The sequence below is a fragment of the Falco cherrug genome, chromosome 10, assembly GCF_023634085.1.
Source record: "Falco cherrug isolate bFalChe1 chromosome 10, bFalChe1.pri, whole genome shotgun sequence".
Classification (NCBI taxonomy): Eukaryota; Metazoa; Chordata; class Aves; order Falconiformes; family Falconidae; genus Falco; species Falco cherrug.
In genome coordinates this window covers 16,077,718-16,103,104 of record NC_073706.1, presented here as the reverse complement: position 1 = coordinate 16,103,104, position 25,387 = coordinate 16,077,718, and the positions used below count along the sequence as shown (strand labels likewise).

At 63.9% G+C, this 25,387-nt stretch overlaps 4 protein-coding genes across 7 annotated transcripts in view; 3 read left to right on the top strand and 1 right to left on the bottom strand.

Annotated features, from left to right (window-relative positions):
• Window positions 1–25,387, top strand: part of BCL2L1 (BCL2 like 1) — a 198,432-nt gene that overhangs the window by 135,990 nt on the left and 37,055 nt on the right. The window lies entirely within an intron of this gene.
• On the top strand, window positions 1,293–4,872 carry LOC102050707 (interferon regulatory factor 4-like). 4 transcript variants are annotated; one of them, XM_055722625.1, is made up of 8 exons: window positions 1,293–1,538; window positions 2,301–2,490; window positions 2,683–2,726; window positions 3,010–3,112; window positions 3,218–3,544; window positions 3,627–4,022; window positions 4,173–4,291; window positions 4,407–4,872. In XM_055722625.1, the coding sequence occupies exons 1-8, from the start codon at window positions 1,365–1,367 to the stop codon at window positions 4,545–4,547; spliced, it is 1,494 nt and encodes a 497-aa protein (XP_055578600.1). In that variant the 5' UTR covers window positions 1,293–1,364; the 3' UTR covers window positions 4,548–4,872. The 4 variants fall into 4 exon arrangements, with proteins under 4 accessions (XP_055578600.1, XP_055578599.1, XP_055578602.1 ...); XM_055722624.1 differs by having other exon boundaries at window positions 3,194–3,544; XM_055722626.1 differs by having other exon boundaries at window positions 1,296–1,538; window positions 3,443–3,544.
• FOXS1 (forkhead box S1) lies at window positions 5,740–7,202 on the top strand. The gene has a single exon (XM_055722633.1). It carries the CDS (start codon window positions 5,796–5,798, stop codon window positions 7,134–7,136), a length of 1,341 nt encoding a protein of 446 aa, XP_055578608.1. The 5' UTR covers window positions 5,740–5,795; the 3' UTR covers window positions 7,137–7,202.
• On the bottom strand, window positions 10,497–18,454 carry MYLK2 (myosin light chain kinase 2). The gene is made up of 12 exons (XM_005444983.3): window positions 17,542–18,454; window positions 17,096–17,361; window positions 16,646–16,959; window positions 15,763–15,868; window positions 15,432–15,525; window positions 15,166–15,275; window positions 14,449–14,590; window positions 14,082–14,152; window positions 13,700–13,828; window positions 13,213–13,365; window positions 12,697–12,829; window positions 10,497–12,204 (listed from the first exon to the last, which is right to left on the bottom strand). The coding sequence occupies exons 1-12, from the start codon at window positions 18,418–18,420 to the stop codon at window positions 12,124–12,126; spliced, it is 2,478 nt and encodes an 825-aa protein (XP_005445040.2). The 5' UTR covers window positions 18,421–18,454; the 3' UTR covers window positions 10,497–12,123.

Sequence of the window (25,387 nt, the reverse complement as noted above, 5' to 3'; positions counted from 1 at the left end):
GAGACCCAGTGGGCTGTGGGCTGGGTGGAGGAGCCGGATTTCCCCGTGCAGTGGCATGTGGCTCTGCAGTGGTGATGGAGGGGCCAACACCAGTGTCACTCCAGAGGGCAAAGCCCACCCAGCCCACCCAGCCTGTGCTGTGCTGCTTTGCAAGGGCATCCAGGCAGTGCTTGGTACCAGACAGTTCCATCCCTGCCCTACACAGGGTAGAATTCCTCTTCCTCCTGAAAGGATGGCTGAGCTGGGCTCCTCCACTGGAAGGGGAGAGGGACAGATCCTCCTGGTAGCTGCGGCATTGAGGAAGGATGCTCAGGAGCCAGCCAGGAGTGAAGGGGCTGCGTGGGACCCTGCACTGGACCCAGCCCTCTCCTGGCACTGATCCCTGTTTCACCCACATGCACCAACACATGCACCCACCTCCCTGCAGAGCAGCACAGGCACGGGAAGCTGCTTCCCCAGGTGTGGGAAGGCTGGTGCCCAGAAGCGCCATGACCATGTGTGCCACCTCTCCTCTGCAGGGACAGCTTCTGCCAGGAACCTGGGGCCAGCAGGGAGCTACAGGATGAGTCAGGCTGCCTCACCAGCCCCCCAGCAGCCCTTGGCACAGCTCATAATGGCCCTTCCCACTTGTTTCCGACTCAACTCAGCACCCAGCACTCCACGGAGCAGATGTGAATGTTAGAGGCAAGTTGAGATTTGAGAGATGGGGCAATATCCTGCTCACACCAGCCTGGAAAACCCATGCCTGTTCCCACAGGTCCCCACACCCATGGGCTGAGATGCCGGTCCCGTGGGAGGACATGGCCCCTGGAGCAGGGAGGTGTCCTAGTCCCCGAAGCTGGAGGACAGGGGAGGAGGGTCCCTTATTCCTTGTAGGGAGCATGTGGGAGCCCTGAAAATCTGAGGGGAAGCACCCAAGATGGGTGCAGGGCTTCAGGGGAGTCCTCTGTGTTCCTGGTGCCCTGTCCCCTCTGTTGTGGGTGGCCCTGTCCCCTCTCCCATGGGCGCGAGGTACCTGTCTCCTCTCCTGTGTGTGCCCCTGTCCCCTTTCCCATGGGTGTGAGATGCCTGTCCCCTCTCCATGGGTGGCCCTGTCCCCTCACCTGTAGGCTGCCCTGTCTCCACTGCCGTGGGTTGCCCTGCTCCTTTTCCCAAGGGTGCAGGGTACCTGTCCCTTCTGCCATGGGCGCAGGGTGCCTGTCCCCTACCGCGGGCTGCCCCGTGTCCCCCCCGCCCCGGGCTGGCAGCGCAGCCAGAGCCGGCAGCGCCGGGCAGGAAAGGGAAAGTGAAAGCCAGCGCGACGCTTTCGCTTTCAGAGCCCCGGCACGTTCCCCCGGGGTGGCGGGGCCGGGCGCGGGGCCGCGATGGCGGAGCCGGGGGCGCCCATGCGGCTCAAGGAGTGGCTGATCGCGCAGATCGACAGCGGCCGGTACCCGGGGCTGCGCTGGGAGAACCGGCACCGGACGCTCTTCCGCATCCCCTGGAAGCACGCGGCCAAGCAGGACTACCGGCAGCAGCAGGACGCCGCGCTCTTCAAGGTACCCCGGGGGTCCTGAGACCCCCGCCTGGCTCCGGCAGCGTCCCCGGGACCCGCCACCCGGCTCCGTGCGCACTCCCGGTGCTCCCCGCTGCCCAGCTCATGCGCACCCCTGTGGCTCCCCGTTGCCCAGCCCTGTGCACTCCCCCGGGACCCCCACTGGCTCCCTCTGCGATCTCGCTCCATGCACACCCCCGGGCTCCCCATTTTCCAACCCTGTACACTCCCCTGAGACAACCCCCCCCCCCCAGCTCCGTGAGCACCCCCGGGGCTCCCCGCTGCCCAGATCCATGCGCACCCCTGCGGCTCCCCATTGCCCAACCCTGTGCACTCCCCCGGGACCCCCAACCTGACTCCATGAGCACCCCCTGGGGCTCCCCATTGCCCAGCCCTGTGCACTCCCCCAGAACCCCCCACCTGGCTCTGTGCACACCACCACCCAGAGCACCGGAGCTCCCCACTGCCCAGCTCTGTGCTCAACCCTAGGACCTCCCACTTGGCTTGCTGTGCACCCCTGGGACTCCCCACCCAGCTCCATGCGCACCCCCGGGTCTCCCCATTGCCTGTCCCTGTGCACTCCCCCAGGAACCCCCCCCACCGCCCAGCTCCCTGCAGCCCCCCAGGACACACAGTCCTGGCTCCCCACTGCCCCGCAGCCAGCCCTGGCTGGCAGATTCATACCCCAGCAGGCCCCCTTGGACAGTAGAATGGGGGAACAGGGCACTGGCAGCCCCCACAGTGCAGGGCACCCTCTGCCTGGCAGGCTTGGGCCATCTACAAGGGGAAGTACCACGAGGGGACGGACAAGGCTGACCCCTCCACCTGGAAGACGCGTCTCCGCTGCGCCCTCAACAAGAGCACCGACTTCCAGGAGGTGCCCGAGCGGAGCCAGCTGGACATCTCCGAGCCCTATAAGGTGTACCAGATTGTGTCCGATGACGCCTGGGATGCAGGTATGTCCCTCCTCCTGCACCAGACTTGGGGCTGGTGTCTGTGCCATGCCTGTACAAGCCCTGTGTCCCGTAGATGTCACCCTTCCTCCCCACTCCTCTTCCTCTCTGAGTGACCTGTGCAGCCAGGCACCTTCCTGGAGGCTGTTCCTGCTGTTTGCCAGGGCCTCATCAGGTTTTCCTTGCTCTCCGCAGAGAAGGATGGTGACATGCAGTCCCCGGACAGCAAAGATCAGCAGGTGAGCCAGCCCCCTACCTTGTGCCATCTGCCACAAGAGCTGCCTACAGGCTGGAGAATGTGGGAGCCCCAAATCCTGCCTCATCCACCGGCTGCTGCCCTGCCTGCATCTGTCCTACTGGGCAGCCGGATCCCCTGGGCATTGCTGAGGGTCCCCTGTGCCATGCAGCTGCCAGCCTCAGGCAGGGGATCTGCCGGCACACGGGGTCCATGGTGAAGGCAGGAGCTGGCTCAGGGCCCCCCAGTGCTGGCTCAGCCCTCACCGCAGCCACTCTGCTCCTCAGGGCAGCACTGCGGGGAGTCTGGAGGAGGCAAACCAGAAGGGCACAATGGAGACATGCCACGAGTCTCCACTGCCCCTGCTCTCTGCGCAGCTGGCCAAGCGAGGTGAGGAGGGTCCCTGGCGGTAGGATAGGGCTGGGGTGGGGGGTATACACTGCCCGGCAGCAGCAAGCCCTCTCTCCACAGCCCCACGTCTCATCCCTTGTGCAGGCAGTGCCCATGGTGATGGAGATGGGCTGGGGACTCCCTCCCTGCTCCAGCAGACCCACTTGATCATGCACTTAGGGGCTTTAATGAGGCCCAGTAACAAGCAGCAGCGGTGGGAAGGACCCTGCTGTCTGCCTGACTCCAGGGGCTGGGTCCAGGACAGCACCCGGGAGCCCTTGGGGACAGCTGCCCATGTCCCTTTACCACCTCATCTCTGCCCTGGCTCAGCGTACCATGTGAGGGGAGTCTTCTATGGCTGGAACCCAACCCACGGCCACCTCCTCCCCAGACCCCCGTCCTACCTCCCCGTAGAAGACATCAACCACTCAGGTAGGAGCCATGCTGGCTGGGCAGTGCCTGGTGTGGCCCCCCCGACTGGGCTGCCCACAAGCTGACTCTCCCCTCACCCCAGACTGCTGGCTCCACGTCCGCCTGTACTACTGTGACGTGTTGGTGAAGGAGGTCACCACCCGCACGGCCGAGGGCTGCCGCATCACCTCCCGCGCCGTGCCAGCTGACAGCGAACGCCTCTACGGCCCCTCCTGCATGGAGCAGATCGAGTTCCCCCCACCGCGAGTGCTCGGCGGCAGCGGACGGCTGGCCGGCATGACTGACGTGCTGGAGCGGCTCCTGCCCCACCTGGACCGCGGTGTGCTGCTGTGGGTAGCGCCCGAGGGGGTCTTCATGAAGCGCCAGTGCCAGGGTAGGGTGTACTGGAACGGGCCACTGGCCCCGCACAGGGACTGGCCCAACAAGCTGGAGAGAGAGAAGACCTACAAGCTGCTGGACACGCAGCAGTTCCTGCAGCGTAAGTGCCCACCTGCTGCCCTGGGCTCCACCGGCCCCGGGGAGACTCTGATCCCCTCGGGAACAGGGGCAGGTCCTGCCCCGGCACAGCTGCTCCGGGCTGCGGGGCCCCAGGGGTGCCGTGTCCCCTAACGGGGCCAGTGTCTTGCAGAGCTGCGGGGGTACCTGAGCCACGGGCAGCCCACGCCACAGTACCAGATCCACCTGTGCTTCGGGGAGGAGTACCCCACCAGCGCTGGGCACCACTTCCAGAAGCTTATCATGGCCCACGTGAGTACGCACCGGGGCTGGTGCTCGTGGCATCCCCAAGCCATGCGCCAGGGCCGTGGCGGTTGGGAGGCTTGTGGGCCAGTGCCCATTCTCCATCGGCTCTGTGCCTCCACAGGTGGAGCCGGTGTTTGCGCGGGAGCTCTTCCATCACGCCCAGTGCATAGGGCCAGCACTGCTCCGTGACTCCCCCCAACCCTGCACCCCCGGTGCCTCCAGCCACATTATCCACGTCCTCAAACAGCTCTGCCAGCCCTGAGCCCGAGTGAGTGGGACAGAAGAGCCCAGTTGCGACAAAGCCTCGGAGCGGGATGCTCTGCTGCCCCTCGGCCACGCTCCGGTGACGTTCCCCGAGCCGCTGTGCATGGGGCACTCAGCACTGCAGGGCCGTGCAGGCGGGCACTGCCCAGGACGAGGACGGCTGCCACCCCCGCACAGATCGTGGTATTTATTCCCCAGGAGCCACCGGGTGGGATTTCCTGTGTGCTTGTTTGGTGAGCCGGGGCAGTCAGCTCCATCCTTGTACCTTGCACGGCAAGGATTCGTTGTTTATAAACCTTAGAAATAAAGGTTGTGTTTTGGTACCACTGACTCTGGGGTGGGGGGCTGGGGCTGGTGCGGGGGGGCCACGGGCATCTGGGGGAGCCGAGCCTGGGCAGAGCCTCACACTGTGGGCAAAGCCAGCTCAACCCCAGCCGTGGGGACAGCATGAGCTAACCCCTGCCCCTGCGCCAGCTCACGACCTGCCCTGCCCCGCGTCCTGGCCCCTTGGCAGGAGGTGCGGGCCCCTGCGAGGTGCCCATCAGCTGCTCTGCCAACCTGGCAACCCAGGAGCCTGTTCCAAGGGTGCTGACTGCCCATGCCTCAGTTTCCCCTGGTGAGTGGAGTGAGGAGGGCTCTGGGAGGTGGGGGCCATGCTGCACCCTGGGGGCAACATCCTGGCTGGGTGCAGTGCAGGGATCTGGCATGGAGCAGAGTTGGGGCACGGTGCACAGGACCCATCACAGCGCCAGGCTGGAGGCGGGGGCGGAAGTGCTGGGGTGGGCAGGGGGTGTGTGGGGAGCCAAGGGCTGCCAGCAGCCCCAGCCCCACCAGCAGCCCCCCACTCAGCCTCCTGCCATCCCTGGCCAGGGCCCAGCTGCTCACCGTGGGCAGGGCAGGATGAGACCCAGGTCGTGGGAACCTCCCGTGGGAACAGGGGCTGTGGGAGCGGGGGGCCATGCCCGGGGCTTGGCCACAGCCGGCGCTGCCCACCTCTGCCCCGGGGAGGCCGCGGCCGTGCCAGCCCCGGGGCCGCTGGCTGCTGGCCGCCGGCCTTGGCGGCGCGTCCATCCGCCCGTCCGCAGGGACTGGCGCTGGACGGCGGAGCCCGCTCCGCCCTGGGCGGCCCCGTAGAGGAGGGGCCCGCCGCCCCCTCGCCCGCCGGCGGGAGGCTGGGCTGCGGCCGGTTTTAACGGGCCGTGCCGGGGCCGTGCGGCAGAGCGGGAGGCTGCGGCTGGCCGTGAGGATGCAGCCGGACCTCCCCGTCGGCGACACGGCTCTGCGCAGCCCACCGGCCCCCGAGCCGGCCGGCGGCTCCTTCCCCAGCCCCGAAGCCACCAAGCCGCCCTACAGCTACATCGCCCTCATCACCATGGCCATCCAGAGCGCGCCCGAGAAGCGCATCACGCTCAGCGGCATCTACCGCTACATCATGGGCCGCTTCACCTTCTACCGGGAGAACAAGCAGGGTTGGCAGAACAGCATCCGCCACAACCTCTCCCTCAACGAGTGTTTCGTCAAGGTGCCCCGTGATGACAAGAAGCCTGGCAAGGGCAACTACTGGACACTCGACCCCGACTGCTACAACATGTTCGAGAATGGCAGCTTCTTGCGGCGCCGCCGGCGCTTCACCAGGAAGAGGGGGCTCCGGGATGCACCAGGCACCGAGGGGGACGAGGGGTGTGGAAAGCCCCCCAGGCAGCGGGTCCAGGGGCCGCCTGCCGCCCCGCCACCCGAGGAGGTGAAGGCAGATGGGGGCTGTGCCTCACCGGCAGCCTCGGGGCACCTGCCGAGCCCTGCCATGCTGCCCGAGGGTGCTGGGGTGCCCGGGTGCACTGACCCCTCCACCCGGCGGCAGCCACCCAAGGCCAGGCAGCCCTGCTTGTACCTGCCGGATGTGCCACAGCCCAAGGGGCTGTTCTTCGCCCCCCCGGAGAGCCGCCCACCCAAGGAGACTGTCTTCGGGGGGCTCCCGGCGGCGCTGCAGCTGCCCCGGCCAGGTCAGTACCCGCTGCCCAGCGAGCGCCCAGCACCGCACCCTGCCCTGCTGCCCGCCCTGCTGCCCACCCAGGCCAGGGACCCCCCACAGGACTCACCGGCCCCTCCAAGCAGCCCCCCGGGCCAGCTGGAGGGTGAGGAGCCAGCCGCCCCTGGGCTAGGGCCAGGCCAGCCCTTTGGGCAGGTGCCCCCCGCGTTCCCTGGCACCCTTCTGGGCACAGGCAAACCCCCCCCATCCTGCTTTCTGGAGGGGGACGGCTACCCGCAGCCCCCCCTGCCCGTTTTCGGCTCCTTCAGCCGGTCAGGGCCTGACGCGCTGGGCAGCAGCTACCAGTGCCGGGTGCAGGCGCTGAGCTTCTGCGTGAAGGAGCGGCCATGCAGCACAGCGCTGGAGCATCTCCTGGCCACAGCCCCCCCGGCCCCCCCCGCCCCCCGCCAGCCGCCCTTCGGGGCCATGGGGCCACGGGCGAGTGAGCAGAAGGAGCCGTGGGGACCAGGGAGCACGATCCCACTGCAGGGGGGCAATGGCTATCCACTGGGGCTGCCCCCCTGCCTCTACCGGACACCCGGCATGTTCTTCTTCGAGTGAGGGACTGGCCCACCCTGGGACACCCCTGGCCCCGGCACCAAATAAAGCACATTCCCCAATGCTGCCTCTGTGGTCTCTGCACCCCGCTCATGGTGGGCAGCGGGCAGGGGAAAGCTGGGGACCCTCTACCCCATCCCGGGTGCTGGCTGGGGGACATGCATCCCCAAGACCACCCGGTGCAGCCCTCATCCCTACAGGCCCCTCCACTGCCGATCGCTGACTGAACAGTGAGGCTGCAGGGGGACGGGGCAGGGCCTGAGCCAGCACCTGCGTCCAGGTCCTGCATCCCTGGGAGATGCTGGGGACAAGGTCCTGCTGCAACATGGGGCCAGGAGCCCTCAGAGCCCCATCCCAGGGTAGCAGTAGGGACCCTCATCCATGAGGGGCAGGGGGACACAATGCAGCAGTGGTGAGCCCCTGCAGAGCCCCGCTGCCACCTCCTTACACCTAGGACTGCTCAAAGGGCCTGGCTTCACCCCGGGTGCCACACATGTCACAACTGGCACCAGCCTCAGCATGTGGCCCCGCTCACACACCCATGTGGTCCCAGAAAAATGCCAGGGAGGAGCTGGGGGCAGTAGCACAGTGTGGGGGGCTCTGCTCGGAGGGGTAAAGGGCTCCCTCCCCTCTCTGTCCCTGCTCAGGGCTGTGCCCTGGCTTGGCCAGGGTCCCACCAGGTTCCGGCAAACACCGTGAGGCCAGGGAAGCCCGCAGAGCCCTGCTGTGCCAGGGGCTGGGGCTGCGATGGGAACAGCCAGGGAAAGTGGATTCCTCCGACCTGAATCATGCCGGGTGGCTGCTGGAGAGGAGGCACCAGCTGAGTCACCACTGCCGGTACCGGGCTGGGCACAGGGCTCTGCCCTGGGTGGCCAGGCTGGGGGGCACTGGGGTGGGCAGGGGTCCCCACACAGCCCCAGGCTGGGACCCGGTCGCTAGCCCCTTCCTACATACCACCAGGACACCGGGGCCATCGTCTCTGCAGTGCTGGAGTAGGGACAGAGCAATGCTGGCATAGCGGGGGGCTGCGCCTGTGCCCCCATCCTGCCCACCCCAGGCTGGGAGAGAGGGGACCCCAGGAGCAGTGGTGCCCAGGCTCCACAGCACAGCTGGTCCCAGGGCAGGCACAGCAGGAGGACCCCAGGCTGGCAAGGTTCTTCATGCTGCTGCAGGGAGCAGGCTTGTGGCAGAGCCCCCCGGCCCCCCAAAACCAGAGGGACCCCAGCTTGCCCAGTCGTGGGGGTCTCTGTGGGGGCCGCATTGGCACTGAGGGACGGCGCTGGCGTCACTCAGGGACCCGGAGCACCACAGCCGCGTCAGTCCCGTTATCAGCCCCCAGACGGCTGCTGCTGGGCCATGGCCACATCCCAGCCCCAGGCAGGGTGAGGGGGGCCACCATTCGTCATCGAGGACGGCCACTCAGCCCTGGGCCTCTCTCTTTTCTCCCTTTTTTTTTTCCCCTCCCCAGTGGAAAACAATATTTGAGCGCCTACATCATGCTGGCGTCTCCGGAGCGGCCGGCGGCGAGCGCGGCTGACCTCAGCCCCCTCCTTCACACGGTCCCCGGGGGCGCGGGAGGAAGCGAGCTCCGCAGCTGTGCCCAGGGGCCGTCTGGTTCCCACGCAGCGTGGCTGGGCCCCTCACCCGTCCAGGCTCCCCTCGCTGCCTGGGAACACGTGGCCACAGCCCCAGGCCGGGGTCCCTGTGCCGGGAGCAGCGTGGCATCACATGGCCACATCCTATCGCTCCCTCCCTGAGCTGTAGCCCCCAGGGATGGAGTCCCCCATCCCACAGAGCCTGGCTGCCTGCACTGGCATGCAGACCAGGGCCATCCGCTCTGCTGGTGCTCCCGGCTGCAGACCCGCTGCTCTCCCTGCCCTGCCTCCTCCCTGGCTCACTCCACGGCTCGTGGTGGGTGGCCTGGCCCACGGCCCACTCACCCGCTCCCAGCATGGGCCGTGCTGTGGCCAGGGACCAGGCTGCACCCAGTCACGGGGCAAACCTTCTGCTGCCACTGCTGGTGGTGCTGCCGGTGCAGGAGGTCTGCCTGCTCCCCTTCCCGCCCCATGCTGCCTGCAGGACCCTTCGCTTGTTCAGGCAGGGTGGGTGCCACTGGGATGGGGTGCAGGCAGGGATGGGTAAGGGTGCTGCTCCGTGCGAGGGCTCAAGACTCTGGGCATGGATGCTATGGACACATGTGCAAATACCCCAGACCACGTTGTGTGTCTGTGGGGGGTGATGAAGACCCCCAGCACGAGGGATGGTGCTGGCTGCCATGACCTTGTGCTGGACCAGGACCAGACCTGTCACTATGCCCATTGGCCCCAGCAGGACTGGTCTCCTCCATGGGGCTCCCGAGCCCTGTCCTGCCCCTCAGCTGGGAGTGCAGGATGGGGCCATGGGTGCTGGCCCAGCAGGCCCTCTCCTCTGGCCTTGATGGAGGCATGATGGGTAGCTCCGTGGGGTCCTGGGGTGGGAGAAGAGGGGGCTGGAGAAGCCAAACTGGGCTGTGGCGTGGGGGTCCCCCACCCAGGTGTTGGGGCACCAGGATATGCTGGTGCCCATGCATCCCTGTGCCGTGGCCGTGCACATGCAAGGCTGCATCCAGGGACCGATGTCCCAGAGCGGCTTGGGGCACCAGGAGTGTCCAGGGGGTGATGGCCCAGCCAGGACCTCCGTGGGCCACCCTACAGCAGAACCCTGTAGCCCCCATGGTCCACCAGGGCCAGGGCAACGCGTGGCTCCTGGGGCCAGACAGGAAGGAGACGTCACCGCCACGGAGTGTAACTCAAACCAGATGGGGCTGCGCTGGCGTCCAGGCCCGCAGGGTGGTCACCGACAGGAACCGGTCAAAGGCTGCCGGCAGGAAGGGCTGGGAGGGACGCCCGCGGCAGGAGCCGCATCCAGGCCCAGGCAGCCTTAACCACTTCGGGGCCAGCGGCAGCCCCACCGGACAGAGGGGCACCGGCCCCCATCAGCATTCCCTGGGCATCCCACCCCACTCGGGCAGATGCTGAAGCCATGAGGACACCTCTCACCATCCCTCCCACCCTCCTTCCTTCCAGCACCCTGGGGCAGCTGCACAGCCATGGGGTGCACAGACCAGACCCCCTCGGCTGCACAGCCCTGCCTGGGATGCACCAGGTGGTCCCTGTCCCCAGCACAGCTGGTGGCTCTCTCTGTCCCCTCTACCCTGGGGATGAGACGCCGTTTCCATCCCCTCCCCGCTTATCTGCAGCCCTCCAGCTGCACCTGGGTCCTGCGTGGGTGGGGGCAGTGGCCCAGGGAGGGGGTTGGGAGCAGCACCCCGGCAAAGCAGGGCCGGCAGGGGCTGCAGGCAGACTGTACATTTATTTACAAGAAAGCAAGAGCCAGGCAGGACTCTGGCGTTGGGCAGGGGTCCCGTGAGCCATGTCCACTGCCCGGTGGGGATAAGCCCAAAGCCCCTTCACCTGCTGCAGCCAGTGGGGCTGGGGGGCCCGCGCCTCCCCCCATCTCTCCCCAGGGTTTATGCAGCAGGCGCAGAGGGCACAGGCATCCCCGGAGCAAACACACAGCCCTGGCTCAGAGGGGGCTCAATCACAGTGTAAGCCAAAGCTGGGGGGTAGAGGGAGGCCGGGCCCCCCCTGCCAGCCCCCCAACCCCTCCTGCAGGGGGCAAGGCTAGAAGCTGCAAATCCTGGGGAATGCCCAACCTCCAGCAACACCGGGGGGGCCCAGGGGTGCAGGCAGAGGGAGAGGGGGCTGGGGCGAGGCGGGGGCAGCACCTGCCTCCTCCAGCCCAGCCAGTCCCAGCGAGCCCCCACGCGTGGCGGGGGGAGCTGGCGGCCGCAGCCACCGGCAGTTCCTGTGTGTTGGTGGTCAGGGCTGGAGCGATGCTCGCAGGAGCGGGGGAGCGCGGTCCAGCTGCTCCACATTAGGACGCCTCACTCATCTTGATCTGGCGGGTGAAGCAGAGGTTGTGTTTTTCCCCCGCTGGCAGAGCCGAAGGGCAGGGAGGGCAGGAGGAACACAAAGCCTCCTTCTTCCCTCTCTGGCTCCCAGCTGGGGACACTGCTGGAAGCATGCTCCCGCTTCCTCCCTTCCTGTGCGAGCAGCAGCTCAGGGCCAGCTCCGCTCCCTCACACCCGGCTGGCCGGGGAGTTGCTTCAGTGCTGGCTCTGGTGCCAAAGGCCAGGGTGAGGGTCCACGCCTGCCCTGCAGCATCCTCATGCCAAGCCGCAGTGCTGGGAAGGGAGGTTGGGCAGCTCAAGGTCCAGCAAGAGTGAAGGCAGGGCAGGGCTGTGGCATTTACAGGCAGAGCGAGCAAGTCTGGGTTTTTGGGTCCAAGGTAGCAGCAAGCGCGTGGGGCAGCCCAGGCAGCGGGGCTCACGCTGGACCAGCCCTTCTCCTCCAAGGCCAGGGGAAGGAAGCACGAGTGGAGCAGAGATGCTGCGGGTCGGGCGATGCAGAGCCGGGCCAGGGATGAGGTCAGAAAATACCACTCAGGAGTGGCCTTGCAGTTCAAGAAAATCCAGACAGGAGCATTGGCTCAATGGGCATGGGGAGGGCTGGAGCCCCGGGAGCCCAGGAGGGCACAGCCAGCATCCCCAGCAGCAGGTCCCCAGCGCAGCAGTGCCACCCGGGTGGGACGAGCTCGGCTGAGCGGTGGGTGCAGTTGAGGAGCCCAGTGGGGTCCCAGCCCCAGAGCAGTCCTGCAGCCGCTGGGTACCAAGGCTGGGTGCAGCCCCGGGGATGCAGCAGAACAGCACCGGTGGTGGCATGGGGCATGGAGCAGGGGTGCAGCACATGGGCTTCAGAGCAGCCACCTGGCAGCAGCACAGGCAGGGAGGGGGCTGCGTGACTCCAGCCCCTGGCCCCCATGGTGGGAAGCGAGGGATCCGGCAAGGTGCTGCTGTCATCCAGAAGCAGGATTGATGTGGGACCCTGTGAAGCGGTTCCTCTCTGGCCTTGACTCACACTTGGCTCAGGGTCCCCACGGGAGGCCCCGCTCAGACACCCAGTGCTGTCAGCGACCCCGAGCTGGTGATCTTCTTGAAGCGGTTGGCGGCACACACCCCGATAAAGTTTTTCTGTAAAGGGGAAGAGGAGAGATGCTCACCCTACCGCAAGGGCTGTGGCTCCAGAGGTTGAGCCAGATGCTGCTCCCCAGGCTGTGAGTAGCTGGGCTGGGGAGTGTGCAGCTGCCCGGGCGCCCACTTAGCCAGGCTGTATGGAAGGGGAGCGCAGGGCTGATGCTGGGGATCACCCCCGACACTGTCCTGACACCACTCCTACCCCTAAAAGGTGCCCTTGGGATTGGCTCAGGGCAGACCACCATGAAGGGATCTCTGCTTGACAGGGGTCCCACCCTGGGGGCACCCATGCAAGGGTCCTTGTGCTGAGGAGCCCTTTCTCCACGTGCAGGGGTCCCCAAGCCCTTGTGTCCCAGCTGCCAGCAGCACAGTGAGACAGAGCCATCCTCCTGTCCCAGATGCCATCTGCCAGGACAAGCAGAGGCTGGCAGCCCCCCCACCAGCTCCCCCAGACAGCATTGACCCTCCTCCCTGTGCCTGCTCCCATACCTTCCAGCGCCGCCGCATGACATATTTCTTGAGCAGCACCTGAGACTTGAGCTGGCGGTTGCAGCGTTTGGCCTTTTCTGCCAGGTTGTTGAGCCAGGGATGCTGCAGGCACTGCCCAGCGCTCATCCGGGCACTGGGGGTGAGAGGAGCCCAGGTCACCCCTACCCAAGCCCCTGTCCCCCAGCTACCCCCTTCTCCAGCCACCTAAGAGCCCCAGAGCTCAAAAACCTGCAGGGAGGAACAAACTGGAGGGATGTACCCATGGACTGGTGGGGCTGGGCAGAACTTTGAGTGGTCCAGCATGTCCTGCTTGGTGCAGGTGACCCTGGAGAGACACAGGGCTCTGCCAGGGGCAGCTAGGAGCCAGGGCAGGGCTCCATGAATCTCATTTGATACAGGGCATCAGGGGATGCCTCTGGTCCCAGTGCAGAGGGCAGTACGTGATGCCCAGGGTCTGGGGATGCAGCTCTGGGGGTGCCCACCCCAGGACCCCCATGGCCACTGCTGGCCTCACACCTCTTCTCCTTGATGATGAGGTTTGAGACGAAGTCTTTGGCCTCATCAGAGACGCTCTCGAAGGTCTCCTCATCAAAGTACCAGTTGGCAGCCAGGACATTGTTGAGCGTCTCGGTGTCATTGTCGCCCAAGAAGGGGGAGAGGCCGCTGAGCCTGGGGGCACAGGGGGGTGAGGAGCCAGGTGCCCTCAGGCTACAGCACCTCCCAGACCCCCAAAATGGGGCCAATCTGGCCAGGGCTGCCCCAGGGAAGCAAGGCAGGGTGGCCCCGAGAAGGGATGTGGTGTGTGGCTGCTGGCAGCATGCAGTGCCTGCAGATCTGGGCACAGACGCTCCCCAGTCCCCCCCCACCTCCCCGTCCAGCGCCCTCCACCAGCCCTCCACGAAGCTGGGTGCCTGGGGCACCTGAAGGGCTTGGGGACGGCTCTGTGCCCAGGGAAGCTGTGCCCCGGCACGGCGCTGGCAGCCGCCATACAGCACTGACGTACAGCATGTAGGTAATGACACCCATGCTCCACATGTCCGTGGAGTAGGAGACTTGCTCATAGTTGACCACCTCGGGGGACAGGAATTCAGGAGTGCCGAAGTTCACCTTCAGCTTATCCTGGGGGTTGTACCTGCAGCCAGGGACGAGGAATTCAGCAAGGACAGGATGCTCCTCCAAACCACTGCCCCCCTCCCAGCAGGCACTGCCCTCCCCAGCCCCCCCTGTCAGACAGGGAGAGCTGGGACAGGCAGCCATGGCCAAAGTCCAGGCCAGAGCAGGTCCCAGGGCTCCCAGCACCCCGAGAGCACATGGGGCCAAAGGGTGGGGAGAAGGGACGGGGAGAAGGGATGGGGAGAAGGGACGGGGTGGGGGGAAGATAGCACCTTCGAGCCAGCCCAAAGTCGATGATCTTCACCATGTGCCCGGTGGCGGCCACACAGAGGATGTTCTCAGGCTGTGGGGACAAGGGACACCATTGCCCCACTGCTGAGAAGGGACACCCCCAGCACACAGCTCTGGCAGCCCACGGGTCCTGCAGCTGACCCCTGCCAGAATGACACCAATTTTCCAGGCATCCCTCCCATGGCTGGCCGATGTTGGGGACACACCGCCTTCACGGGCATGGCAGGGCTTGAGTCAGCGTGCAGCTCCCCACTTCGGTGGCTACAAACACCCGCTACCCCTGCACCCCAGCGTCCCCCATCCCTGCGAGCAGCAGCCAGCCCCTGCTGTCACCCGCCGGCCCCACACCTTGAGGTCGAGGTGGAGGACGCCCATGTGGTGCATGAAGCGGATGCCCTCACAGATCTGCCGGACGAACACCATGCAGTCCACCTCCGTCAGGTGGTAGTCATCATCGATGATCCGCTCGAAGAGCTCGCCACCCTCCACACTGCATGGGGATGGAGCGCAGGGTCAGCTGGGGCTCCCTGCCCCAAGCCTTCCTCCTGCAGAGCCCCCTGCCTGCCCCAGGGACCCTGCCCCAGCCCCACCACAGAGATGCTGGTGTAGAGGCTGGGCAGAGCCACTGTGGGATGCCTGCATGCTGGGATCAGATGCCCCCCCCCCCCCCCCCCCCCAGGCAGCCATGGGGGGGTTACCCCTGGACACCCCAGCTCCCCTGGGGTTTGTAGAGCAGAACAGCCTCAGCACAGGCCCCAGCCTCCTCGGAGCAAGCAGGCAGGGGAAAAGGAGCTGTGTGGGAAGGACCAGCATCATGTCCACCCTCAACGCAACCGTGATGGAAGGAGATACTGTCCCAGCCAGGCAGAGCCTGAGGTTGTCTGTGAGCCTGGAGCAAGCCAGGGAGGTGCTCAAGAAGGACAGGCAAGGTGGGGGACATTCCCTGGGACCAATCCCTTCTGCTTGGTGAGGGGCAGACACATCCACTCCATCTCTGAAGCATCCTCCACAATGGGGCCCCTCACCCAGGCATCGGGCCTCACAAGGCATTGCCCCAGCACTCACAACTCCATGAAAAGGATGATCTCCCGGGGAGTTTCGATGGCATCGTAGAGCTGGATGAGGTTGCGGTGATTCAGCTGATTCATCACGTCAATCTCCAGCAGCACCATCTCCTGCAGAAGGAGCCCCATTGCGGTGCAGGACGTCAGCCCTGGCCAAGCCACTGGCACTAGGACAGGCTGTGGCACAGCACAGCATGGGCAACACACAGGGGACAGCCACCCACTACCAAAGCCAGGTGGAGCCCCCTGCCCCAGCATGGGTCATACCTTGTCCTTGGCACCCTGCTTCCGGATCACTTTGGCCGCCAGCTTGAGCCCTGTTTGCTTCTCCGTGCATGTGTGGACTTCGCCAAACTTGCCCCTGGGGAGAGAGGGAGAGGTGCCAACACCATCAGCCACCCAGGCTTCTGGGGACCCCTACACTGTGCTGGGGTGCTGCCCCATGCTCCCCGCAGCACCCATCCTGCCCGAGGCACCAACCCACCATGGCCAAAGAAGTCCCCGACTTCCCCGAGCCGTGTTCCAAGGCTGGCCAGCAGCTCAGGGTAGTGCCAGGGGAAAGCCAGGCACCCTCTGCCATCCTGGGGTCCCTCCTTACCCCCCCAGGATGTCCTTGGAGCTGAGATTGAACTGGGAGCTGACGCTGGCGGACCGCAGGGTGACGATGCGGTGCGCAAAGGGTGCCGGCGGCGGAGGGACGTCATCTGCCCAGAGAGGAGGACTGGGATGAGAAGGTGGGCTGCCCAGCCAGGGGACCCACCGCTGGGGCACCCCGGGGTGCCATAGGCAGGCGCCCAGCTGCGTAGCCCAGCCAAGCCTGTGGGTGCAGGATGCGACCAAGTACTGAGTGCCTGGCTGCAAATCAGGGTCTCCTGGCTGCCTGCTGCACTGGGAGGCACAGCATCCTCCCACGGGTCCCTCGCCACTGCCTGCAGCATCACCTTGCTGGCCGGCACCCACCCCACGGCACCCCGCTGGTGGCACCCCCTCCCCACCATCCCGCGTGGCACGCTCGCCCTCTCCAGGCCATGCTGCTGCGTGTCACCCTCTCTGGGCCACGACCGCTCCGCACCACCCGGCCCTGCTCGCCCTCCCCGGGCAGACCCCACACCCCCAGCCCCTGGCCACCCGAGGACAGGATCTGGCCACGCAGGGCGCCCCCCCGAGCACCCACCGCCCCGAGCAGCCCTGGCATCCCCGCAAGGACAGCGGTGCAGGACACGGGGACACGCTGTCCCCTGCCAGCGGCCAGGCACTGGCTGTCACTCCGCAGGCTCCCCTTCCTCCCGGGCAGCCGGGGCTGCAGCCGGGGACACGACGCATTTAGCCCTGTTTACGGGGACACAGGAGCGCGAAGGCCACCGGGCAGGCGATGAGCCAACAGCATGAGCCGGCAGCAGGGGAGGACTGGGGGAGCCCGGGCTGCCGCCCCGCGGAGGGTCCCAGGGTGCCAGGACAAGGCAGGCACCTCACAGCCTTACCCAGTATCTCGAAAGGGTCTTCCTTCCCAAAATCGGGGGTGAGGTAGGGGCTGGGGGGTGGCTCTGCCTCCGGTGAGGACGGTTGCCCACCAGGGCCAGGCTGCTCGACGGCCCCGGTGGGATCTGGGGGCTTTCCTGCGGCACTAGGCAATGTCCCCCCCTGCGGGGTGCCAGGGCTGCTGCCCCTGGGCTGCGGGTCCCCCAGGGCTGCCGGGGCAGGGCCAGGCTCTGTCGGACCCTCTCTTCGCTCCACTGCCACGGTCTCCTCCAGTATTGTCTCCATCACCGCCGGATCCTCCCAGGGCTGCTCCTCCCTGGAAGCAGGAGCAGGAGATGAGCAGTGCCCAGCCAGCAGCCCCCAGGCCTAAAGCCCCCCTCTGCCCCGAGGGACCCGGGGCTTCGCCGGGGGCAGCCAGGGGAGGGGACCCCATCCCAGGAGGGTGCAAGTACCTTTGGCAGGCGGCCGGGCAGCTCAGGCTCTGCAGCAGAGCCGGGCGCGGGGGCTCCGGCCCCCTTGGCTGCTGCTGATCCATCTCCTCTGCCTTTGCCACGTTCTCCCCTTCACCCTGAGCCCTGGCAGCAGCCATGGCCGCTGCCTCTGCGGGCTCCTCGCCTCCACCCCCAGCCTCCGCTGCAGCTGGCGGGGGTTCCACCCGCGCAGCTTTCTTCCCTCCATCCTGAGCCTTTACAGCTGCCATGGTTTTCTCCTTTGCAGGCTCCTCTTTGCCTCCATTTTGAGCCTTTTTTGCAGCTGGGGCTTTTTCTGCCTTTTCCACTTTATTTTCTTTATCCTGAGCCTTGGCAGCACCTGAAGCTTTCTCCTTTTCAGGCTTTTTATCAGCTGGGGTCTTCTCTGCGTTTGCAGCTTTCTTCCCTCCATCCTGAGCCTTTACAGCTGCCATGGTTTTCTCCTTTGCAGGCTCCTCTTTGCCTCCATTTTGAGCCTTTTTTGCAGCTGGGGCTTTTTCTTCCTTTGCCACTTTTTTTAATTTATCCTGAGCCTTGGCAGCACCTGAAGCTTTCTCCTTTTCAGGCTTTTTATCAGCTGGGGTTTTCTCTGCCTTTACAGCTTTCTTCCCTCCATCCTGAGCTTTTGCAGCAGCCGTGGGTTTCTCCTTTGCAGGCACTTCTTTGCCTCCATCCTGAGCCTGTGCTGTGGTCAAGGTTGTCTCCTCTGTGGGTTTTGTTTTCCCTCCTTCAGCCTCTACTGCAGACGGAGCCTTCTCTGCAGACTCCGTTTTCCCACAGCCCTCGATCTCTGACCCACCAGGGCCTTGCTCCTTCATGGGCTCATCCTTTCCTCCATCCTGAGCCACTGCTACAGCCAAGGTTTTCCCCTCCACAGGCACTGCCTGCCCTCCTTTGGGTTCTTCTCCAGTTGGAGTTTTCTCCTTCACGGGCTCATCCTTCCCTCCATCCTGGGCCTTGGTGGCAGCTGGCACCTTCTCCGTGGATGCTGCCTGTCCTCCATCGTGCTGTGCAGCTGAAGCCTCCTCTGCTGGTGCTGCCTGCCCTCCATCCTGGGGGTCTGGAGCAGCCGGGGCTGCCTCCCCCGCTGGCTCTGCCTTCCGTCCTCCAGCCTCTCCTGCAGCCTTCTCCTTCCCAGGCTCTGCCTGCCCACCATCCTGCACCTCAGTGGCAGCCAGTGCTGTCCCCCCCTGGGGCTGGGCAGCCTCGGGGGCAGCTGGGGCTGCACTGGCCTCTGCTTCGGCAGGGGCTGTGCCACCACCAGCCCCAGCACTAGGTGTGCTGCCCACCCCACCGCCCTGCTCCATGGGGATTCTCTGGGCAGGAGGCAGCTGCCCTGCAGGGCTCCTGGGTCGGCGAAGGCTCCTGCTGGGGAGAATACAGAAGCTGAGGGCTCCCCAGACCTGACTTGTAAAGGATCCTCCCCTGCAGAGGGGTACTGCAGGACTCGGCAGCGGCTCTGCTCCTGCAGGAGAGGGACAAGCTGCTGCCACCCAGCTGGGAACCATGCCCCCAGCGCCCAGTCGGCGGCTCCCAGGCTGGTGGCACCGAGCCAGGGGTCCCACGTGGCCGCCAGTCCCTGCACCGTCCCATTGTGCCCCGATATCTGCAGCACGGTGACTGATCGATGGCCTGATGCCGGCACCTGTTGCTGCCACGGGGCCTCCAGCGCGCAAACAGCCGGCGCGGTGCAGCCAGGGTGCCAATTTAAGGCCACGTCCCCCCATGGCGGGGCAGAGACAGCAGCTCCAGCCCCAGGCTGGCAGTGCGGGATCAGGTGAGGTGAGCATCCCCAGCACGGCCCCACCGCCGCCCACCCTGAGTGGCACAGGCAGGTCCAGCCGCACAGGCAAAGCCCCATCTACCTGGGGGCCATGCAGACCCCTGGCCACAGCAGCCACCAGCGCTGCCCATCCCCATGCCCGGTGGTCATCACAGCTCCTGCCTGAGCAGTGCTCACCAAAGGGACCTGCTGGTGCCCACGTACCTGCGTGGCCTGCCGGCACGTGCTGCCACCCCATCCCCTCCCGCCCAGCTCCCGATCCCCAATCCCTGCTTTGCCCCAGGCTCTGCTACCTTCCCCCGTTCAGCTACATCCCCTCACACTGTCCCAAAATACCCTCCCTGAGCAACTGTCCAGAGGCCAAGATAGCTCAGCCCTGGAATAAACAGACCAGCGACCATCCCAGTAACGCAGGAACCACTTGCTGGACTTACTGGAACAGAAGCTGTAGCAAAGCAGTCCCTAGCCAAGTGGTCCCACATCCCACAGCTCGGCACAGGGAGCTCGCAGGGGCGGAGACGTTACTCCTGAGGCTGGGGGCTCCGCTTCCCCCAGGATCCCCCACTGCCATGGCCCAAGTGGGAGACCATGGGGACCCCCCCGGCCCCTTTACCTGGATCCTGGTGCAGAGGGCGGTCAGGAGGGCAGCATCCGCACTGTGGCAGTGCCCGGAGGGAGCAGCCTCTTCTATCCCGGGTGTAACGGAGCCGGATTAGTGCGGGCAGAGGAGGATCCTTTACAGCAGCAGGAGCCATCCCGCTTCGCCTTTCCCAGCACCTGTCACTGCTGGAGCCTGTTCAAAGGACACGCCACTCTTGCCTGTCCCCCGTGGGCTGGGGACGCGCAGACATGGCGCAGGGGACGGGGCCACATCCTGTCCCAGCACAGCACCATAAGGTAGGCTGGCACCAGCCGCAGCAGCACCCCAAAAACATCCCACAGGGGTAGCCTGGCCGAGCTGGACATGGTCTAGGTGGCTAAGTGCCTCCCAAGGTACCCACAGGTGACACAAGGCAGCCACTGGCCACCCCATGGGGATGGTGGCCAGGAACAGTCAGGAATGGTGCTGGCTCTCTCCATGCCACTAAGCTGTGGCCAGCTCTGTCTGCAGGCACCAGCCCTTTTGGATAGCAGCTCTAAAGGACCCTGCGCTCCACGAGCACGACGTGGCACCCGAGGGCACCACCGACTCTGGGCGCTGCCGCTGGTCCCTGAAGCAGAACTGAGAGCAGCTGGGAAGTGGGCACTGACTGGTGGCTGCAGCCTCCTCCAGGAACTGGCTGAAAGACTAGTTTCCTGCAAAATGAAGTGTTTTGGAGATCGGGGAAAGAAACAAAGGACCTGGGGGCTCCCGGAGGGGTCAGGCTGTGCATGGGTGCTGCATGGGCATCACCAGCCGCTGCTGAAGGTGTAGCACATGCTGCTGGGGTGTTGCACCCCAGGGCACAGCCCCAGGGACTGTGCAGGGCTGAACCTGGGCATGAAAAAGCCCCAGGCAGAGGGACACCAGAGGCTGCACCGTGCCAAGGGGTGCAGAGGCCCCGAGCGGAGCTGGGCAAGGGCACACACAGAGTCCCGAAGCCAATGGATTCCCAAGGGCTATGCCAAGTTTCTGCCTGCTTCCCCCACCCAGCAGAGCCTTGTTTACTTTAAATCTTTGAACCTTAAGATGAGGAAAGCCTTGCTTGCCAAGGGTGCACAGACAGCTGCCCGCTGCTGGGGGCAGGGACCGGGGTTTGCAGGAGGAACCCCCTGTAACTGGACCCAGCCCTCCCAGCTAGCACTGCCAAGAAAAAGCACTCCAATAATACCAACTATTAAAAACCCAGAACATTCATTTATCATGTCAGGGCAGCACGAACGCCAGCGCAGGGTGGAGGAGGAAAGGCTCGGCTCCTCACCCACAGCTCAGCCTTGTTTTGGGGTGACAGGGGAGGCTGGGGCTCAGTGACTAGTGGTAAAGCAGCAAAAGAGTGAGAGAAAAAGAGAGGGCAGAGGCTGCTGAGGGTCAGGTACTGGCCCCTGGAGCTGCCCCACACCGGGCAACCTCCTGGCCCGCTCCCCATCACTCCTTGCTAACCCAGCCAGGCACGGGCAGGGCACCCAGCACCTCCACAGTGCTCTGCTGGCAGAGGAGCACCGAAGGGCTGAGTGCTGGTGCTTGCTGGAGGAGCAAGGCTCTCCCCAGGGCTGGCCTGGCCAGCTGCCCCCGGGGAGGCTGAGATTACCATGGGCTCCTCCAGCCTTGGCCCCTGCCAGCTGATGGGTGGCAGGTCCCTCCTCCAGAGCTCTCCATCCTGGTCCCACAGCCACACGGAGCTCAAGTCCTGCCAGACAGAGCCTGGCTGCTCCCACACAGGACTCACATGTGGCCAATGCAGGCAGCAGCAGCCCAAGAGCACTGCTCACCCTGCTGCAGCACCTCCCAGGAGGATAAAACGCTGTCCAGGCAGGGGAAGGGACAGTGCTGCTCCACATTGCCAAACCCTGGCTCCCAGCGTCAGCACACCATGGGCTGGGGTCAGGCAGCACCAGAGGAGCTGTGGTTCACACATGGCATTGAGAGCAAGACAAGCCAGGATGGGGACACGACCATCCCCCTGTCCCAAAGGTGCTGTTGCCCCACCTGCCCCTGCCCTTGGGCAGCTGTCAGGGGGAGCACAAAGGCATCACACAGGTGTAGGCAGCCAGCAGGACAGGGACAGCACCAGCAAGCAGTGCAAGGGTAGAAACAAGTTGCCCCAGGACCCTTCCCTTGCCACGAGCAGCAGCTCAAGCCCAAGGCCAGTCCATGTCTCATCGATGGGATGGATGCTCATCTGGCTTTGGGCAGCAGCTGGAGAGCAAGGGGAAGGAGCCGGTGCTGCCCTGGCTCACCCGGGCGCAGCACTGGCCAACGGAGCCTTCCCACCTCCTTCGTTGCTGCAGCCCCCAGCCACGATGCACAGCCCTGCTGCTCAGGCAGCCCGCAGGCAAGGTTTAAGCTAAGGAGAAATCAAAACTCGCAGCCGAAGTTGCCTTTTCTGGAGCCCAGTTAGTCCTGACAGCCAATCCATGCAGCAGCGGGGCGGGAGATGCATCTCAGACACCCACCACCACCTCACGCAAGAGCATCACTTTGCTCGGCAAGACGCAACCAGGGGCTCCTGAGCAAACACCGGGCTCTCGTGCCCCAGCCCTCACAGCTTGGATATGTGGCTTCAGTGAGCCCAGCTCCGTGCTGGAGCTGGTGAGCGTCCCCTTTCCCAAGGGAAGGTAGAACCTGGAATGCAATGACAACAACAGGGATCATACAACAGCAGGCCCATGGCTCCAACCGGCAGTACCGATGCAGTCATGTCCACGCAGAGGTTTGAACGTCACCGCATTCAGGGCTCCCAGGGACTGTGGGACCCACGCTGCCCATTCCCGGCACAGCCACTGCTCCCGTGGCGAGCGGGAGTCCCCCAACTCTGCCTCCGCAGGGCACGCCGGCAGGAATAACTGGCTAGATGTCGTGCCTTGGGGACTCTGCCCACCGACTGTCATCACCAAGGTACAGTTTGGAATTGCCTCTCCCCTCCTCTGGCCAAGGGCTGCCAGGCACCTGGTTGCCACCAATGTCACTTCAGGCATGCGCTGCCACCACTGCGCCAGCCTTAGGCTCTGCATCCTCACGGCAAACCATGGGTGGAAGGAACACATCCACTGACCGGGCAGGGGAGCAGGAGCACCCACCTGCCACAGCCATGCCCCACAGCCCCCTCAGGCTGGTTGGTGCACTGGGAGCCGGAATAAAATTCTCCAAGGAGAACCGAAGCACCTGCCTGGAAGCCGGCCAAGCCTTCCTGGGGCGCCTGTCACCTCGCACGGTCACTGGGAGTTGGTGTTGGTACCTGGATGCGAACCTTGGGACAAGGGGAGGATGCAAAGCTCTGAGAACAGGACCTACAGTGCTGGGGGAGCTGTGGAAATGGTTCTGCAAAGGAAATGCCTGCAAAGGATGAGTGTCCTGTCGCTTAGCACTATTACAAGACAAGATTCACTTGTGAGAAAAGGGAAATAAGCTGAAAACAGTCCCCTCACAAGAAAGGTTTTTAGTTTTGAAGCACAATAGCTGCTCCACAACAGGATTTCGGATGCCTTGGTCCAAAAGCCCATGCCGCAGCAAGCAGCACGGCGCACCAGGTCTCTGCAGAGCACAGAAGCAAACCAACCACCACCAAGGTTTCTCAGGCTGGTGTTGCTTTTTTTTTCCTCCCCATTCAAAAACTTAAGCCAGTCTACATTGGCTGCAGCTGGAAACAGCCTGTCCTGGGGATACCTGGCAAAGCATCAAGCATGCCAGTTCCCTAGCTACGCGGTTGTCACAACTTCTGCAGCACACTTTAACCTTTATGCTTTTCATGGGTAAGCGAGGCGCTCTGTGCAGCCAACATTGCCCGTCCTCCAGGAAACCCTACACCCCGTCTAAATCGAGCGGTAGGGCAGGCGAGAACATCCCCACCTGAATCCCAGCCATGCCACTGTATCACAAGCCAGCCAGCCCTTCCCGGTGGGGACCAACCCAGGCACGTGGTCGGCAGCTTAACTGCTTCCATCAGCACCCAGGACTTCCCCAGACAGGCTGCCATCATGTCATGACAGGTCCCATCAAGGTGATGGGGAAAAACAAGGAAAAATCCCAACATCTTCAAAAAAGCTTCCAGAGCCTCTCAAGGACAGCACGGTGGCTGCCAGCAGTGACACCAGCGAGCATCCCACACTGGTCTGAAGCACCAGGACCTGCGCACACACAGGTAGCTTCATGCCAGGCCACACTGGCAGCCAACCAGGTATCTCGGCAGAGGCAAGCAAGAGGCAAAGCTGTGGTTTTGAGAGCATCCTCAAGCCTTTTTGTCAATCTCATTCACCAGCTAGTAAGAACTTGCAATTCTCAGTACCCTTCAACAGAACCGTCCAGGAAAACATTGTCTGCCTTTTAGTTCCAGCTCTAGTCTGAGCTCAACAAATTACTTTGGAAACAACTCAACTAGAGATGCTTCAAAGGAAGATTTTGGACCCAGTTCCAGCTTTCCTTGATTACCCCTCCTCCTCCCAGCCCCACTAGCTCAAGACACACTCACAGAGGTGATGAGGTTTGAGTTCTTCAATACAAGAATGTTTTCACAAAATCCACACAGAAAGAATATAGATTTTTACATCAGTTTGTCAACTGACCCTGACTCCAGAGACACATGCTGAAATGGCACTTGGTTAAATCCCGGTCTCCGGCTCCAGTCCTATAACTTTATTCTCCCACTTACACTCTGCTGGGACTGGGAAAGGCACCTGCTGCCATTTCCCTGTCTAAGCCTTACCCAGACGCCATTCTCACAGGCACTCTGCTCCTCCAGCATACCCATCTTTTACACATCTTCTACATTAGAGCAGTGTTTCCAGCATATCACCAGTTTCCTCCTGATTAAGAGGGCAGGTTGCACTAACCCCCTGCCACCCGCCAGCCTGTGAGAATCCCCTCCGGAGAGCTCTGCCAGACACCCGGTACCCCGCAGGGCATGGCAGCCGGAGGCTTGCTTTCACCAAGTTTGCAGTGTATGAGGAATATAAGAGGCCATGTTTGCAGGAAGAAGTAATATCTTTTATTAGACCCAATGATACCACTGGGAAAAAACTGACAAGCTGCCAGGCATACAAACTCTTCTTCAGGTATGAAGCAGAGGCCATGTAGGGCCATCACGGAAATCCATCCTTTCAGGGATCCATATCTGCTCCAGCTCAGCAGCCTTGTTATCTCGCTTGCCTTTACATTCTTCGGCAGCTCATCATTATTCAGGCTTTCCTCTGACTCACCATCAGTATTTGCCCCTCCTGCTGTACACACACCACTTACTCCAGAGGAGCTGGCACTCGAGGCTGCAGCAGAAGTTTCCTTGACTGCACATTCGAGGTCCTGCAATGTCCCTGTTGGGCAGCTCATACAGAACAGCTCCACTGTGACAGAAATAAGATCAAGGCAGACCAAGGCAAAATCTGCAGATCCACACAGACCTTCGATTTCAAGAAGAGGATGCTTACACATCCCTCTTGCTCCAGTCGTTCCTGTAAGCTGCACACCAGCAAGGCTGTCACAGGGCTGCACCTGGGACAAGCAGCTTTCTTGGCCAGGCTGTTGCTGCGGACAGTCCCCCCACCCCATTAGCCCCACGTTGTTGAGCTGAAGGTGCAAAATCAGCAAAATGCAGCTGAAGGCACCCTGTGTGACTGGGTCAACCTTCAGGCCCAGTGCTGCCACAGCCGTGTAAAAATCCTCGAGATAAAAGAAGCAAAAGCTGAAGCTTCAGCAAAGTCTCTTAGCTCACCCTTTTGAAGAGGCCAGGCTGTCACGGGGTCATTCATCTTTTAGTACCAACATGCTTCGTCAAACCCCCTTGGTTCTCCAGTTCCTCAGTTACTAACTGCACAATACCTTTTTCTTTTTCATCCTTATTTTTCAGCAGGGGCGACTTTTC